We start from the raw sequence: 18,543 nt of genomic DNA on the forward strand, positions 1-18,543 counted from the left end.
AAAAAAAATAAGGAAGAATGAAAGAAAGAAAAAAAAAAGCAAAAAAACCATAGAGATACAAACCCAAACGTGCAATCCTCAATGTTCCGTTCTGGAAAAGATGCCTAAGTATATGGGATAAGGTCCCAAGGGGTTATACAACTAAACACTAAAGATTTGGGGGCAAAGCTTCAGCACTATTCTCTGGCGACTAGAACCATAACAAAATATACTGTGGGGAAGGTATGCAACTATGTTTATACCTCACCAGCACGAACAAGTCTTAGAATACACTCCATACGGAGGCCTGAATTGTCCTCCAGCTATGATCAAAGTACCCCGAAGATTGTGTATTTAATGTCTTTGCTCTCGACTGGTGTGTGACGTCAGATAGAAGCGTCGGACGATATTTGCACGTGTGGGTAAAAGCCATCATGGCATATTAAAATCACCAAATCAGCTTGTCCTCTTTGTTCTCAAGATTTCCAGTACACATGTCCTTACGTCCACGAGGACATAACGAAACACTCTCCTGCCTAAAACAGGAAACTTACCAAAAGCAAACGCTTGAAATGTATTCCAACCTCAACAGTTCTGGGCATAGTCTCAGAAAATCCTGTCAAAATGGTATAGGTGGCTTTACCAGAAGGCATTGTCAAGACCGAAACACACGAGCAAAGAATAACCCATTGACCACATACAAATTAATACGTAAACCAAACTGAAACCAAGAAAGCTGAATTACACGGAACTGAATAACTAAATAAACAGAAGATGCAATTAAGTGAAGCAAAGACGAAGATGAGGAGAGGTTATGGGCAAGGTTTATTACCATAATCTTACAATTCATTAACTTTTTTTAATATTCATGTAACAACAATAGATGGAATATCTTGGCTAACAAATAATTTCCTGTAGAGGTATCCGAGATAAATGAACTTCCACGCAGGCGATGAACTCAGTTTGTTGGCGAGATGAAACAATTAAATTTCCCATGTGTATCTGGACTTCAAATAAGGATAAATAAATTTAATTTTAGAAATCCTTGTCCAATGGTCTTGGGGAACTGATGTGGAATAGTACTAAATAAGATGAATATACAATTTATTTATATAACAGAAATGTTCACTTTTCTAATCGTAAGATTTGGCCTGTTAGTATTCAAAATATCAAAATGTACACATATAATGTGAAGGAAATCATGGAAAGCCAGAAAGAATATTTTTTAGGCAAGGGGAAATATTTATTACAACGTAAGTTAAAAGAGATAAACACTTTCACTTTACAATAAACTGTCAAGAACGTAACGCTGGGGAGAAATGAACAAACTTAAGAAAAATTAGTTACGAGAATTAAAGATTAAAAATTGTAAAAGACGAAAGTACCATAAAAAATTTAAATAGGGTTTTTCTGGTTAAAGCATTAAATGAGAAATGCTGTAGAACACGGTAATCGTGAAAGGTGCCTGTTTAGCCTCTACGTTGTTCAGAAAAGCGTGCAAATATGTATGACATTACTGTAATTGCAAACTGTGTGAGGTTTCTCCTTTACAATTTCTAACACTTTTCGCCTTTGGCAGTCACTAGTTCTAGTCTTTAATATCTCTCTTTCTAATTCTTTTCCATATTCTTGTCAAAATGCGCTTGGTATTTACATGATTATTAACATGCTTGAAAAGCTCATAAACAGAGAAAAATCCACTACCGCAATCTTGGCAATCATACCGTCGCACTTTGAGGCAATTGTTATGTTTCTGGTGAAATGTGAGATGCTGTCGCTGCGTGTAGCTCTTTCCACACGGTACGCAGATATGTGGCCGTTCGCCTGTATGAAGTCTACGGTGAACGTTCAATGCGCCAAGTTGCATGAAACCCTTTCCACACTCTGCACATTTAAAAGGTCGATCTCCTGTGTGTGTTCGTAAATGAGCAGCAACATGGTCTCGGCTCTTAAATACCTTTCCACAAAACTCGCAAATAAATGGCCCAGGAGGTAGTTTGTAAACATGGAATGGGTTTCCACAACCTTTCATATTATGTGATACATTCTTTCCAACACTATCAACAATGTGTTTTCGTAGTAAATGTTGTTCTTTAAATTGCATTCCACAATCAGAGCAGCTGAAATTATCGCCTGTGTGACCAAGCATATGCCTACGGATAGCACTTCTTATAGTAAAGCACATACCACAGAAATTACACGCATACTGCTTCAAACCCAAGTGAGCCATTATGTGGCCTTCCAAAGTTGCTTTTCGCGAGTAAGTTGATGCACATATTTCACACTTGAATGGCCTTTCACCCGTGTGAATCATTAAATGATTTTTCAGAGTAGTACTTTGAGTGAACCGCTTATTACAGTGAAAGCAGGAAAAAGCCTTCTCCCCTAAGTGAATAAGAAGATGTCTTTTTAACTCAAGTTTCCTCGAGAATTTCTTTCCACACTTTTCACAATGGTAATTATATTCCGGTAACTGAAAAACAGGTCGATTTTGTTCCTCTATTTTCTTCTTTATCTTCTCATCAATATCCTCGTCCTTCCTTGTCCGCTTTCTTTTCTTAGAATTCCGTTTCCTATAATGGTAGAGATTATAAATAATACTTGTGGAGTTTAAAACAAACGTATATGTATTGTTAGATAATCCTTAAATTATTACATACATCAAGAAAACAGTTTGGCATCATTCCTCAAAAAACTCTTTAACACAAATATTGATTATCTACAACACACACTTGTATTCTTTCTTCGTAATTGAGAAACATATGTGTCGAGTTGGACAGTAGATATATTAATCTTTCGAATTACCTATATTCACAATACAGTAACAGTTTAGTTTTCTGTTCTGGAACCTCTTCCTCATAGAAAAGTGGATTCGGAAACTAACAACAAAGAGCTCCTTCCTGGCAAAGCAGTTAGCGTACGAGCTTTCGGCACGGGAGATCCGGGTTCGATTACCGGCGGGAGCTCCTTTGGTTAGAATTCTAAGTTAATCAGTAGGTCCACGTCCCATATAGCCTCGCTGCTGAACGGAACGTTAAACTCAAAATTAACTCAATTAAGAACAAAGTACACTCTGAATCTTACTCTGACGATACACTTGTCATACGCTTATCATTCAGCCATCCTGACATTCGCGTGTACAATCACATATTTATCAGATTATATTCAACTCTCACGAAAGAAAATTTTTACATTGGCAGGCTGCATCATGGAAATCAATCACTATAGAGATACATTACTAAGCCTATATATATACTCGATCACAAAATATTACAAATTGACTTATGAGTTTTTTATATTGTGCATTAACTTCGTTCTTTTCGTGAATCACTCATAACTACGTATGCTCTACCGTAAAGTGGCACACGTCTCTGTCTCTGTTAAGTCATGAGCTACACACCTTTACTAGAATCATTAGAATTTTAGTTTACAGCAATATATAACTATAATGAAAATTGAATTGGCATACAGTGTTTAAAACACCTTCAGAGCACTAGAATGACTAACATCAATGTGCTTTTGGAAAATATTTCATTAGGCAGAATCAGGAATAAATAAGTAAATAAGAAAGCGGACGGCAGCTTGGCGTAAATTCAATTACTATTTCGACCTTACCTATACATCTTACAGTTATTCTGTTTAGTTTGTTTGTACTGACTCTGCCTATTTGATGACGGGTTTATCAAAAGACTACAAAGCACATATTTTTAGTGTACAATTTGTTTCCACTTTCTGATAAATCATTTGTCCTTTTCGCTTTGGATTTTCTCAGTATTTAACACAATGAATCACTAGGTAGTAGATGAACCACACTCACTCTGTTATAGATAGCTTGATCGGAAGTTTGCAATCACCTTCTTCACAGAACGCTACATAACTAGTGACACAAATGATAATCTGACATTGCAAGATACCGGGAATGTGAGAAATGAAGTAACATTTATTAACTAAGCATTTCAATAGTTAGTATGGGTGCACGATGCAATGGAGAAAACAGAACCATACGTCACGATGATCGTCAGTCAACCCTGTAACATGATTATGACGCAGGACGACAGAAATACCACTTTTCGGCGCTATCACCAGAGAGTATTTGTTGCAAAGTGCAAAAACAGTTAGAATTTGAAATTGAAACACAGGATAAAAAACAATATTCATTATTTTTAGCAATGTGTTCCATTTATGAAATATTGAATAGAGTAAAGAGTTGACGCAAGAATAACCACTACGAAAACTGAAAAAAAAAAAACACTACGAATGGTTGTATTTATTATCAAAATTTCATAAAATAAATTAAAAACTATCAAGTAGAATCAAAGAAATGAAATTAAATCTTTAAGTTTTACGTCCCACGCTATGCCGGTTAAGCTAAAGGAGACGGTGAAAATGAGAAATAAATGAAATGGTGGAATGAACAAAGCGGAGGGAAACGTGAGAACCCCGAGAAAACCCACGAGCACGGCTAGTAGAATCAAATAATATTGTATGTTTAAGTTAAAAGAATATTATTAGATTTCGAAAGAAAATAGACATTTATTAAACTATTTTGTTTCACTGGAGAGCGAACTTTGTGAGGAAAAGCTGTCGTTCCAGTGAACACATATTTTGGGTACGTGATTTACCAAATACAAACAAATAGATGTTAAAAGCATTTGTAAGTATTATTCTAGATATTTTATACTCTATGAATAATCTACCACATTTCCTAATTTCTCTTGTTGCATTTGAAATCTTTAAATTTTATACTCCAGTTATGCCGGTTAGGCTAAAGAAGACGGTGGTGATGTGAAATGAATGAAATGGTGGAGTGAAGAAAGTGGGAGGAAACGGAAGAACCCGAGAAAACCCACGCACACGGTTTTTCTCCTCTATAAAGATTAATGGGCGAAAGCTAGGATCGACCCAGGGAGCCCACGCACCAGAGGTGAACGCTCTACCACTGAGCTACCGCAGCTCCCCTCTCTTTTTACATTTTTTTTGTAGACTCTACCTTTGTGTGCTCAATACTACCTTTGGAAATTTTCCTAACTTATATTTCATAGCTAATTTTTTTCGCAGTGAACTACTTTTTACGAACTGAAGCTCTGCGATGCCCTGAATCTTTTAACTGTCAATTTCTACCAAATTTAAAATACCTTTTACAGAGTAATTTGTAGGTTAAGAATTACTTTCTGTGAGTGAATGAACGAGTCTATATAACTTAGTTCACTAATATTGACTACGTATGTCATGTGGAGTTACTTTAAAATACCTGCTAAATACTGTACACCATAATGTGCAATACGCTAATGCGAGGAACGTTCAGAAAACGATCTCATATATTAATATGTAAATAATACCAGCTAGCTGTTCTATTTATCGATGTCACGTCCTACCACTGTATCATATTTTGATCACATTGGTACTAGCTTCTTGATTTCGGCGGCGCAGATGTTTATTACCCCATCTTTTACAGGTTCATGACTACTTGAATAACTTCGTTATTTATAATTAAAGCCTAGAATTAATGGCAAAATGCCATAAGTGCCATTATTGCAATTTTCATGATATTTTCAGGAAAAGTGCAATTTCATAATTTAGAAGAAATTTGTTGTCATTGTCACAGGTTTTCTCTTCCACTACTTTTTATTTACTCGTGGATGACAGCATACCACAGATCTGAGTCGCACTTATCTGGCCAAACGATTTCGGTGTCTGATAATAACTGGTCTATTCCCATTGGAATGTAGCAAGTGTAGAGGCGGGGATGTTAGTGCGTATTCAGTTCTTGGAATTTTGAAGCAGTGTTCGGTACTTGGAATGACAATCGAAGATGCTTACTTTCAAGAAGTATCCAGGTGGGCAGTTATTGTGAATCTTACGCGTGCATGATACAAAATTATCATTTATATGCGTTTCAGTATTTTAAGATGACGAACGCTAGTTTTTCTAGGCAACAGAAATTGGAAAAATTTGTGAGTGAGTTCGGGCGTACTGTGTTTTTAACAGACAGTGATCGTGTTGTAAGTGCTAATCCATATTTGGGAAAATTGAAGGACATTGCTAGTGTTATGGAAGGTGATGCTGATACAACTGTTGACAGTGACATATATCTTTCCCAAATTACATCTCAAGTATGCTCCAGTGACATCTGTAGATGTGGAAAGATCATTTTTACATCTAAAGCGAATTCTTTCTGACAGAAGACAAAGTCTTTCCTTTGAAAATCTTAAAAAGATGTTGATAATTTCAGAGAACAAAAGTATGAAAAACCTTTCGTAAGTGAAAATAAACTGTTAGTCTAGTGTAAAATGACTTCACTTTAGTATTTCTTGTGCTTTGAATGTTTGTGCTAAAGTAAGCGTGTGTGAATAATGTGATAGTGTTTTTGAATTATTGTTTGATTGTTACTACTGAAGAATAGCGAATGAATTGTTAGATGTCGTCCGTTCCCGGGTTGCACAATTTTCCAGAATTTAAAGTAGTAAGCACAAAGTGCAAAATGAAACATTTTATTTGATTAGTAAACGAATTGTATTCTATTATAGCTTTTACATATTTTAGTATCTATTTTTTTTCCCGAAAGTCTGTGATTCCTTATCTTATTTTGCCATGTCTGGGTGTTTATTTTGCAATTTTGCCAGCCACTTTCGGGCTATCATTTCGCCATTAATTTCGGACTTTATCTATAACACTAATAATAATGCATTGAATCTATATGGTATGTAATTTGATTTTTTGATGACAAACAATAGTTCTAAACATTTTACATACTGAGACTACCTTTCTACTAATCCTATACGTCTTTCTGTTCCTTGCAAAAAAAAAAAAAAAAAAAAAATTTTTTTTTGAAGACGACCGAAGACTAACTTTCCTCGGGGGTTACACGCAGCAGTTAAAAATAACCACGCTAAAAAGCTATACTGTTTCCAAAACAAACTACGAATTTCACTCAGTATCTTTTGTGCACTGGCGTATTACATTTTTAGTGGATCCATACATCCGCCAAAATTACAATTCTTCTTCTGATGTGGGGACACGGTAGCTCAGTGATAGAGCACTCAACTCTCATACGACCCAGTGAATCAAAATTTGGACTGGACAATAATGTCCTTCAATTTTCCCTAAGTTTCTTGTTTTCTTCAGCACTCTTGTTCTACTACTTATTTCATGATCATAAATTCTTGATAATCGTACCCCTAAAAGGAGTAACCACGATACGCTTAATTATTTGTTTCATTAGAGTTCTTTTCTTTTCCTAAAAATTCGATCTGTACTAGGACAAAATATCTCATTGGAACGTCTCTTCTTTCTAATAAAATAGTATTCTAACTTGAATATTTTATAAGGATTATTACTCACGGAAATATTGTAATGATTTTTTATTTTCCCAATTTAATCGTTTGTAAAATATCCAACAAATTTTCCAGTTTCCTTGGGATACCGTCGTGCCCTTCATGCACCCAGCTTGACTGTACATTAATAGAATTCACAAGTAATGCATAATCCGCCTTACCCGACCTTGATCTGAATTTTGCACTCAAGTTCCGGTTTATTTATTCATTGTTTTATGTTTGCATTATCAGGAAAATTTTCTACTGACCATAGCGCCAATTCTATACCCAGATTTGTCTATACCCTCTGTTGTATGCTGATGTCAAGAATACTGTTCGAAACGTTGTATTGTTTATAAACACTCTCTAAGAACTTACCGAGAAAAGACAGGTTGATGTGTTGAAAACTTCACATTACGACCTCTTATTCTGTTTATACCTTTTTTATTGAATTTTCCAGCAGTAAATATCTTGACGTCTTTCATTTTGAAATCATTGAATCCTATGCGTAATGCCTTCTTTACGAAATCCACGAGTTCTTCAGAAATAGTTCTGGGAGTGATGAGTTAGTCATGTTATTTCTCTGAAAACAAAAAATAGGATATATATTTACTTTCAGGATATAATGTGTAATTAGCATAAAACGACATAAATTACAACTTCGAAGTTGCCAAGCCTGATTATCGTATCAGTAATACTTAAAAGCATATATCAGTTATATAAATTATTATATTTTGGATAATAGTTGAAAATAATGAGGTAAATACATAGGGTCAAATATTACTTAGAAGTGCAAAATTTTTCATGTTGTTCCGAATATAGGAGTTTTTTCTAGCAAAGAAACCACTCGAGATCGAGAGGAGATATAGTTTAACGTCATATCCAAAAGATAGAAGATTCGAAGGGAAAATGATACTAGATGCAAGGACTAAGCAATTGGCAGCAAGTAGAATAAAGAACTTAATGATAAACAGCATTATCTTAAATAAAAATAATTACGGTATTCTTCTTGTATGTTAGCACGTACAGAAAGCAGAAACGAGATTTTTTTTTGTCAGCATCTAGTAAAACACGGTTTTAGAAATAACATACAAGTTGAAACACAATCTTTGATATCAATCTATACTCACTGTTTTCGTACATTTGATTAGAAGCATAGCTGTGTTTGCGAAGTACATAATTCTTTTACTTTAATCATTTACTTTTTAAGTAATTTCAGTCATAAATCATATTTTTATCTTTACATATTCATGCTTAGACACTTGCTTAGGATAAATGTACCAAAAAAGTTAAATTAGCTTTATCTACTGCAGGTGTAACAAATCTTTTCTCGATAAAATCCATCACTCCAAGTTAATTTTTCCCTGAGCAAATCACTTGTAAATATTTTCCTCCTCCATCCATGAAGAGTGCATTACAACTATCTACTACTCCTTTGCTGAAGTGGACTTCTCTCAGTGAACGTTGTTTTTTCAGAAGAAAAGTAACAAGAAGAAAGTTCAAAGTTGCAAGTAAATTATGTAGAAATGTCTGGCACAGTGCAGCTTGATAAATGCCGCACAGATTTGACGTTCCTCTAGTTAAAAAGAATTCTACACGAATAGTAATAATTTAAACTCGTAGTGCTCTCATTAGTTCACATTTTATTCTGGTAGCTGACACACACACACATACACATAAGTACATATACGAGGTGTGGCAATTAAAAAACGAGACGTGTCATAAATGTGATGTATTGCAAATAAAGTTACAATTGACTGTTGTCTCCTTCAATATACTCCCCTCCCCTACCTATACACCGCTGCATACGTACCTTTCATTGTTCAAAGCAATGCTGTAGGTCATCAGACATCACACTGTTTAACAACTCTGCCGTTTGTCGTTTCACCTCTTGGACAGGTTAAAAATGTGTTTCCTTCAGTGCACTTTTCACTTTTTAGAATAGATAAAAGCCGCAGACACCAGGTCTGGGGAATACGGAGGATGGTCGAGCACAGGAATCCGCTTTACTGCTACAAACTGCTTCACAGAAAGGGCATTATGGGCAGGCGAATTGTCTTGGTGGAGAATCCATGCATTGTTCTTCCACAAATAGGGTCTCTTCTTCCTTATTTTTTCCCTCAGCTTGATTAAGACTTGTTTGTAGTATGTCTGATTTACGTTGGACCCTGAGACATCCATTCAGTCATGATGATACCCCAGATATCGAAAAAAACGATGAGCATTTCCTTCACTTTCGACTTGCTCATTCGTGCTTTTTTACTCTTGGTGATGTGGGAATCTTCTAGTGCATGGATTGAGGCTTTGTATCGGGGTCATACCTGAATTCTATGTTTGATCGCATGTGATGACACGTGTTAGCAAGTCTGGCTCTGCTTTAAGTCGTTCCATGACGTCACAGCAAATGGAATTTTCAATGTATTTTTGTTCGTGAGAGAGGTTTTTCGGGACAATTTCTGCATAAATTATTGTCATGCAAAATTTGTCTTACTCTCTCTTTGTTAATGTTCGTCATGTCTGTGATCATCCGAATGCTCAGACGTCTGTCTTTCCGCACAAGTTCATTAATTTTTTGAACATTTTTGTGCGTTCTTTAACTCAAACGGCGGCGTTTTAGTTCATCATCTTCAACCTCCTCCCTACCTTCTGAAAATCGTTTGTGCCATTCGAAAACTTGCGCACGTGACATAACATTACCACCATGTACCTCTTTTGACATTGCTCAATACTCCGTCGGTTTTTTTTTTTTTTTTTTTTTTAATTTTACCAGAAATTTAATGTTAATGCGCTGCTTAAATTTACTGTTTACCATCATCCCGGCACTACTACAGAACACTGTCCTCTTCATGCAAGGCTTAAAAGAAAAGAAAAGCTTTCAGAATCTGAAACAAACAGTGGCTGCTCATGAAGATTCAAGATCAACAACACATCATTAGCTACCTCCCCGCACGATCCTGCGCGACAGGAAGTGGGCAGTCTCGTTATTTAATTGCCACATCTCGTATATATATATATATATATATATATATATATATATATATATATATATATATATAAGGCAGTGGCGTGCCGTGACATTTCTCACACGGGACTAGGTTCGAAGAGAATGTGTGCTGTAGAATGGAGGTCCCAAGTAGTATTGTAGTTGACACCAAATAACACAATTTATATGTTTCTGTAAACGCTTCTTCTACCAAGCCTCTTCCTTTCAAGAAATGGATAATTTCAGTCACAGTTTTATTTGAAAAATCTAAGAATCTGTAAACCTATATTAATTCACTCCGCAAATTGTTAAAATAAAAAAAAAAAAACTCCCGTAAATTGATTTAAGGGTCAAAAACAAGCAATCAGGAAATCGAGATTTCAAGCACTGAAAATTCTTTAAATCTAACAGCTCAAGAAATTGTAACTCACTGAGATCTTGAAATCACAGTATCAATAATGTCATTGAAGAGACGTACATATTTAATTTCTGAATCTCTTGAGTCATCTACTTTACGTCTTTTATTAGAAAGTTCCCGTTGTCATCCAATTCTACTTTTCTATAAGTCTTCAAAATCGTTTCTTGCATTTCTAAGTTGAGATACCATCTTTTGTACTTTTTGGATGCAATATTTTACATCCAAGGTTTTACTTTAAAGAATATTGAATAGTATATCCGTGCGCGAAAAAAAAATGACTGAAAACTTTTAGTAGAAAAGCAAAATCGAAATCCTTCAATGATAACTCACACATTTTTTTCTTTTTTGTAGTCATGAAAGCTTCGGTGTTGCAATTATCTGAATCTTCTACAATGTTCTCAGAACACCGTAAGAGTTCTATTTGATTTTCATTTACTGCATTCACAATTTTGGAATTGTAATTCCATCTTATAGTGGCAACCGCTGGAAATTGCTTAGATACTTCTGATTCAGCAAGGGCGTTATAGCGTTTCGATGAATATGAAAAGAAATTTGGAATGCCACTTATTCTAAAAAAAAATATTTTACATTCCTTGATGTGATTAACAGACTGTGGAACAACGAGATTGAGTCTGTGATGATAGCAGTGTATTGTGAGTGCACTCAAACACCTTTTCACAAAAGACTGTAAACCGTTCAAATATCCTGAAAATGTGGCAGCTCTATCCATAGCCTAGTGCTACAAGCTTTTGCTTACCATTAAAATGAGAGAGAATTTGGAAAGCATGCTCATTTAGAGCAGTCGCAGTGCAATCACTAGTAACATCTGCAAAACAAATAAATCTTTCATGAATTGCCGTCTTTCACGTACCGATTCAATGTTGAGAGATCTTTGCAATGTCCGTAGTTTTGTCCAACATTATTGCTGTAAGAAGTGTATTGTTTATTTCTGACTTAATTTTATCCAGAATTACTCACCAACACATTTAATAATATAATTCTGAATTCTGTTTGATGTTCCTTTAAACACTCCCATGCTGTGAAGATGACAAGTCAACATGGGCGCCCGAACGAGAGAGCAGGGTGGGTCCCGGACCTTCCTCTGGCTCACGAAAATATATACGTAATATAGCAAACCACGTATATTAAATACTAGAAATACCAGACGCAACATAGCAACCATGGAGATGGGCCCCTCCCTAGAAAATTTTCTTCACACGCCCCTGCAAGTCCATTTAGTGTCGTACTTGAAAGTAAATGAATTACTTCAATATAATTTCCCTAATTGACAGAATCTTCCTGTTTGTTATGACTTCTAAATGATAGCTCTTGTTTAGCCATAAACAAGAGGAACAAATCAATCGGTTCATTAGTTCTCGGTTTGAATCAACTTCTGCATTGCTCGCTCAATTGAAAATCAATTCTGGTTTCCCGAAAGTTTTCAATTTAGTTATTGTGGACAGGTGTGAATAACATTTTTCTTGGCGCAACTTGGGTTTGTGAAAATTGTTCATGTCAGAAAAGCCATCATTATTCCACACGTCCTTTTCTATGTGGAACAGAATACAAGGCCAGCAATACAGTTTGTTTCTTGTTTTACATGCAGTTAACTATTTTGAAAAAGCAAAATAATCCGTTTTGATATTATGTATATAATCTTTCATTTTTGTCTAAATGGAAATGCTTGGAGTTGTTCTACCACTGGTTATTATTTGTTGCAGTTCTTGAAAATTAAGGAATCCAATGGTCCAGAATACAAGACTGAAACGGCCGATCCCCACCCGTACTGTCCCCTATACCAATTGAAGTAATATCACTGCTTGCGCCTTCGCTTTGCTGCAAGGGACTAGATTTCTCAGACGAGTCCCCTTCCATACTTTATTCTTCGAGTCATTTGCAAAATATATTGATAATCTAAAAAGTTCACACTTCACTAGATTTCTTAAAGTGTCAAGATTAATACTGTAAATTTAATAGCGTTAAAACTATTAACTGTAAAAAGCAAACGAGCATGAAATTCGCTTACGAAAGAACGCCCGTGCTTAGAGCTTAGACAACATAATATGAGGACTAGCTGGCTGGACCCTGTTCCCTCCCCCGAGAAAAGCCGATTAAAACCCGAGCGTTTCCGATCTCCACTTCGCTGTCGCACCCAGCATACAGGCGCTGACTATAATTCTGTCAGAACAATTGAAATAGTGTTATTCTACGAAAATAGAGAAATACAAACATTGTTTTTGTTTTCTTTGGTATATATTTATCACAAAATGCTTTAATTAAAATGCCAGGGGACTAGCCTAGTCCCCTTGACGGCACGCCGCTGATATAAGGGTTACCGTGAAGGACATGGCAAGCATTTTTTTTTCGAAAGTTATAATGAAAAAAAAACGCTGCAGTATAAACGGTACATGTAGGTAGTTGTACCGAAAAAACTAAATGTCGATTAAAAGCCCAAATTTGTGTTATTATTCAGTTCAAAATTTCTTGTCGTCGCGAATTCTATCGAGGAATTTGAAGCTTACAATATATAACACGATACTCATGCCTGTTTTGTATGGTTGCGAAACATGGTCGCTTACTATATGGGAAGAACGTAGACGGAAAGTACTTAAGATGATGATCCTGAGACGAATATTCGGACACAAGAGGAACGAAAATGGGGAATGGAAACTTCATAATGCAGAACTGCATAATTTATGTTGTTTACCAAACATTGTTAGGTCATCAAGTCTAAGAGGCTCAGCTCATGTAGCCAGACTTGAATAAAGTATGAACGCCTTTAAAGTCTTAACTGGAAAAACACTCGGAAAACGACCATTAGGAAAACCTAGGCGGAAGGACAATATTATGATGGATCTCGCAGAAATAGTAATACAAAATAGAAACAGGATCCAATTAGCTAAGGATAGAAGTCAGTGGAGAGCGTTCGTGAACGTGGCATTGAACCTCCGTGTTCCATAAACCATAGAGTTAGTTAGAAGGGAGTTGGATGAACACATATTTCACTATCAGGATATAGCATGTGAAAAGTAACGAAAAATTATATTTGTTTCATACATGTTTTACTATAAATTGCAATATTACAAACTACGCAGATTATACTTATCAGTACAGGACAAACGCACATACCCGTGGGATTTTAGAGTCCCCAGAAGTAGGTATTTAAAACTTCATCACACGCTGCAACGCCGCAGAAGGCACTGAATACTCGCGATGTCCACGTGAGTGAATTTTATGATCTTTTGGCTCCATGACGTTGCAATGTCTTCACGTGTTCGAAAGTGCATTCCATGAAATGGTTTCTTAGGTTTGGTGTGAGGTCATAATCGCAAGGATAAGTCTAGTAAACATGATGGATAGTCCAGGACTTCCCATTCCTATTGCACCAGAAGATTCTGCACACACGCTACCCTAGGAAATATGGCGTTGTCATGAAGAAAACGGCATCGTGTAGACATCCAGGACGTTTCTCCCGAATAGCCTGTTGTGAGTGTTGTTACAGGCTATTGCGGCAATAGTACAGTGCGCCAGCAGTTTGCCCATTGGGGCGAGATGGCACAAATTTAACTTGATGTTGTTTTACGCTATGATGACCATTAACTTGGCAGGAAAGGAATCGCGTCGAAATTGCAGTCTGTGTGATGAGTTTTGATGACACCACTACGCGAACTGCTGTTTTAGCTCTGGTTCATAGCGCCTGGCCAAGTGCTACGACTATTTTCACCAGTATATTATCTCTCTAATCCTCATAACGTGCTAGTTAGATATGGCATGTTTCGTAACGTGTTTACTTTTCCACTCCATTTAGTGCACTTTGCAACAACTTTGTGCATGTGCAAATCGTCGCATAAAATCATGTGAATGGCTCTCTCTTCAATATCAGTATGGAGTTGTAACTTCTGCAGCGTCTATCTCCTCTCGCTCTCCATGCATTGGGTAATAAGGGTACGAGCACAGTTCGTATGTGCGGTGACAAGACGCCCGGATCGATGCATGTCGGGCGTTGCATTTTTCCCAGGAATAATTGCTGATACTCACCCTGTCGCACTTTTTCACGGGAAATATACTTTTACGTACGAGCACTTTTAAAGACGGGTAACATCCATCCTGAACAGCTGATCATCTCGCACTTTGGTCCCTCTTCGCGCTTCTTTCTGTTCATTATTATCAAGTATGAAGTTACAATATTGTGTGTTTAAGATCCTGCTATGGTTTGGATTCGTTGGGAGACTCCAGACATCATGGAATATGCGTAGTTTGTAATGTAAAAATTTGTAACACTGCAATTTACAGTGAAACACGTATCAAACGACAATATTGGTTTCATTTCTCTCGTGCTATATTCTGATGGTGATTTGTTTGTTCAACTTCCTACAAGTAAAGTTTATATGAACTAAGTTTGCACATCATACTTGAGATTTTATTCGTTACAATTTTGGAAAAAAGTTTTCATGATTTATGTGGTATGCCTCGTATATATAGTTACTCGTAGTTTTAACCTATTCTTTGAGAGAGATTACTTTAGCACTAATTTCGATCCTTAAGATGCGGACCTCAGAAATAAGTGGGTTCAAAACAATTTGCAGGATTGTGATTTTTTTCTTTCTTTTTTTTTAAAAAAGAATACCAATATACTTCTAAAACTGCAATTCACAAAAAGATAAAACGTAAACAAGAATCAAAGAATATAATGCGAAAAAAAGGACCAAATATAGAGGCGTAGTTGCGCCAATCTAATTTGTATAAAGCAATTTGACACTATTGCTTTAATACAGGTAACAGATATCTCCACGATATAGTAAACTTCTATTTTATCTGTACAAATGTAAAGTTTTTAGTGTGAAATCATTAAAAGTCCTCTATCTATGTGATTTTATGCGATATCAAGTGTTTTCTCTTTTTCTGTACCTTCGTTTAAGCGCGTAATTCACGTTGCTAACGCGCCTGTCTTACGAACCTGCACCCGCTAGAGTCCCCTGCTATACTGTTTTCTTGACTCGGTTAGACAATATCCTCCCTTCCACAATGTATCACAATTTATGTTTTCTGCAATATCGTATTCATGACGTTCACCAGGAAGTGTATTTGTAACCGAAAGTGGGAGCACAACAGTCCCACCTATATTATGATCTCTACAAAATTATTACGGCCTGCGCCAGGGTGTTACCAGTCCAGAACGTCTTACGAAATACAAGAAAACTGAAAGAAAAATATTCATTCAATATGATGAAATATTCTATACATGTACTCGGTCGGATTCAGTACCAAAAGCTAGAACAAATAATTGCACGTGCTGTTTCGAATATCGCAAACTAAAAATTATTTTTTGTTGTGCTGACTCAAACCCATACGCCGGAATGAGATCCCTGCTATACTCACGAGGATTTGTATCGCAGAAAACATTATTGCTTCTCCGTAATGTGACAAAATTTACCCATAAAATTGTTACATCTTATGGCAGACAATTCTCAATCTCCAGTCATACATAATAATCCTGAGATTCTTGAAATGCATTATTTCCTTTTAAAGTATTTCAATCGAACTTATTTGTTTACACATACTAACAGTGCTGGTCAGGCTTTAGCAACCACATTTTGAAAAATTCACAGGTAGGGTAAATTTATATATAATACATGAGAAATGTCTATAAAACGAACGAATTTCTGTCCGCGACAGAATTAAGCATGAAGTTATACAGCTGTATTTTAGGTTTAGAGGTGCAAGGTTACTAGTGTAAAATCTTTGGAAGTGGTTTAGCGACGGATAAAAAAATTCAGTGTATAAGAAAGATGGGCTTTTATTCCGAAGTTAGTAGTCTGCCTAGTTTTCGACAAAAAGCGTAAAAGAATCTCCGAAAATTTAAAAATCAATTTTTAGCACCAATTTAAAAGGATATAATACAGTAAAGTAGGGTGGGGTTAGCTTAAGCTTGGATCAAATTCATTAAAATTAATAATCAAATCTTTCATCTTTGCATAAGGATACCAAATGGAGCGTTTCAGTACAACTGCAGATATATTCAGAATACAAATCCTCGTTACTTTCTCATAATCCAAGAGTGCAGTAACCTTGCTAGAAGTAGTTCCCTTCGCTTCCCAATAACTTCCTGTTTGTAACCGCTTATAAAAAAATAACACAATTTCCCGTCTTCTTGCATATTATCAAGCAGAGACACAAGCAAATTATCCATTTTTTGCCAGTAAATTTCCAAAATTTCGAGACAAACAGACGACCAACTTCGGATCTTAACCCGAAATATCACTATATTTGATACTATTTTCCACCGGCAGTGCATTTTTGCAGCGTGAACAGACGTTGTATTTTATGTTCATAAGTGGAGCGTTACTAGAATGAAATCATGAGAAGTGTTATTTAAACTTGTATCAATTCCAAAACCAACTTGTTTTCACTCGCTTCGTTTATGCTTGTACGCAATGTCACAGACGCACTTGCTCTCTTCGATCGCACCCCTTTTTCTGGCCACGTAACATAGATTGGTTTTTAATATTACTTTTTCAAAATTCCGGCTACAGTATTTATACGCAAATCGTCAAAGAATTGTAACATGTTATCAATTACTTGTGCTAGCCACCTTGAATTTATTTATGATAAAAACGTTAATGTCATGTCTCGTAGCGCTTTCCTCTTTTCCTTTCGTCGCATTTATTCCGAAGTTGGTGGTCAGTTTAGCTTTTGGTTAAAATTGTAATAATTTGTTCCTTCCTGCACCAAAGTTTAATATTTAATTAACACAGTATTGCCGAGCGAGCGTTAGCGAGTAAAGGCGGGGTTTGTATTCAGTATCTTTTCCAAGTTGTTTCATGGTTACACAACCGAGTACTTTGTTTTTGTCTAAATGGTGATAAAGATAGAAGTATAAGAGCCCTGGGGGCTTCCAATTCTCTTCGTTCGCTGTCTCAGGCTCAGCTATGTTTTGTAAAGTAAGGACACTGTTTTAAATCTTTTATGTGCAAGATAGGGGGAGATACTAAATATCAGCCGAAGGCGGTATATGCCCCGTAGGTCACGTTCTTTTCTGTCGTTTTAGAAGCATATATATAAAAATAAACACAACCTCTCGCTTCCCTTATAAATTATTAAGCACACAAGCAAGCAAATTATTCATTTACTCCCAGTAAATTTTCGAAACGGACGTTCAACTTTGGAAATTTTCTTTTCTTTTTCTTTCTTTTTTTTTTTTTTTTGTTTGTTTGTTTGTTTGAAGGATAAGAAACAAATTTATTCAAGAATTGACATTTATTTCGACTAGTGTGCCAAAACTAACCTGCACGTACTAACATCCTTACCTTCAAAATTAACCAAGGTTCTATTGAAACATTATTTACATAACAAACTAGTGTCATTATCATCAATGAATATAAGAATTTCTATTTAAAAAATCATAGAATCTATATTTTAACAGTTTTGCCATTAAGATCAACTTCTCTTCTTCTAGTAGGCAGGCCGCGCCTCCATTGTATCTGAATGCGATTGCGAATTTCCCAGCACGTGTAAATAAATATGAGTGCCTTGACTAGTTCCGAACTGCGAATTGCGAAAAAAGACGATCTCAACGTGCTTGTATTGTTAGTCCTATTTGTTCGAATTGAGAGTCGTCTGCAGAGAAATTGAGCGATACGAGAGAGAAGAAAGTTTGTTTTGCGAGGAAGCAGACGACGTTGCGAGGTGGGGAGATAAAAATAAAAATGGAAATAAATATTGATGCTTTAACAAATTGTGTAGTCGATAAAGTTCAATTGTGTATCCAAGCTCATCCAAATTACCACAATCGACACGTCGTATACAAATTATGGGCAGCTATAAGTAAGTGATGGAGTGGATGATAAGTA

At 36.0% G+C, this 18,543-nt stretch overlaps 1 protein-coding gene across 1 annotated transcript; it reads right to left on the bottom strand.

Annotated features, from left to right (window-relative positions):
- Positions 1-563: 563 nt before the first annotated feature.
- On the bottom strand, positions 564-18,169 carry LOC145691084 (uncharacterized). Its single transcript, XM_081766759.1, has 3 exons — positions 18,001-18,169; positions 7,671-7,875; positions 564-2,552 (listed from the first exon to the last, which is right to left on the bottom strand). Exons 2-3 carry the CDS (start codon positions 7,775-7,777, stop codon positions 1,568-1,570), a joined length of 1,092 nt encoding a protein of 363 aa, XP_081622885.1. The 5' UTR covers positions 7,778-7,875; positions 18,001-18,169; the 3' UTR covers positions 564-1,567.
- Between the last annotated feature and the right edge of the window lie 374 nt (positions 18,170-18,543).

This window comes from Thermobia domestica, chromosome 7 (assembly GCF_964235325.1).
Source record: "Thermobia domestica chromosome 7, izTheDome1.hap1.1, whole genome shotgun sequence".
NCBI classification, from domain to species: domain Eukaryota; kingdom Metazoa; phylum Arthropoda; class Insecta; order Zygentoma; family Lepismatidae; genus Thermobia; species Thermobia domestica.

Bases quoted from the DNA above. Each gene is read 5' to 3' on its own strand.
- LOC145691084 (XM_081766759.1), bottom strand. From the start codon at position 7,777: ATGAAAGACGTCAAGATATTTACTGCTGGAAAATTCAATAAAAAAGGT. The intron at 2,553-7,670 runs GTAAGTTCTTAG...CTACCATTATAG, and splicing joins CATCAACCTGTCTTTTCTCG to GAAACGGAATTCTAAGAAAA.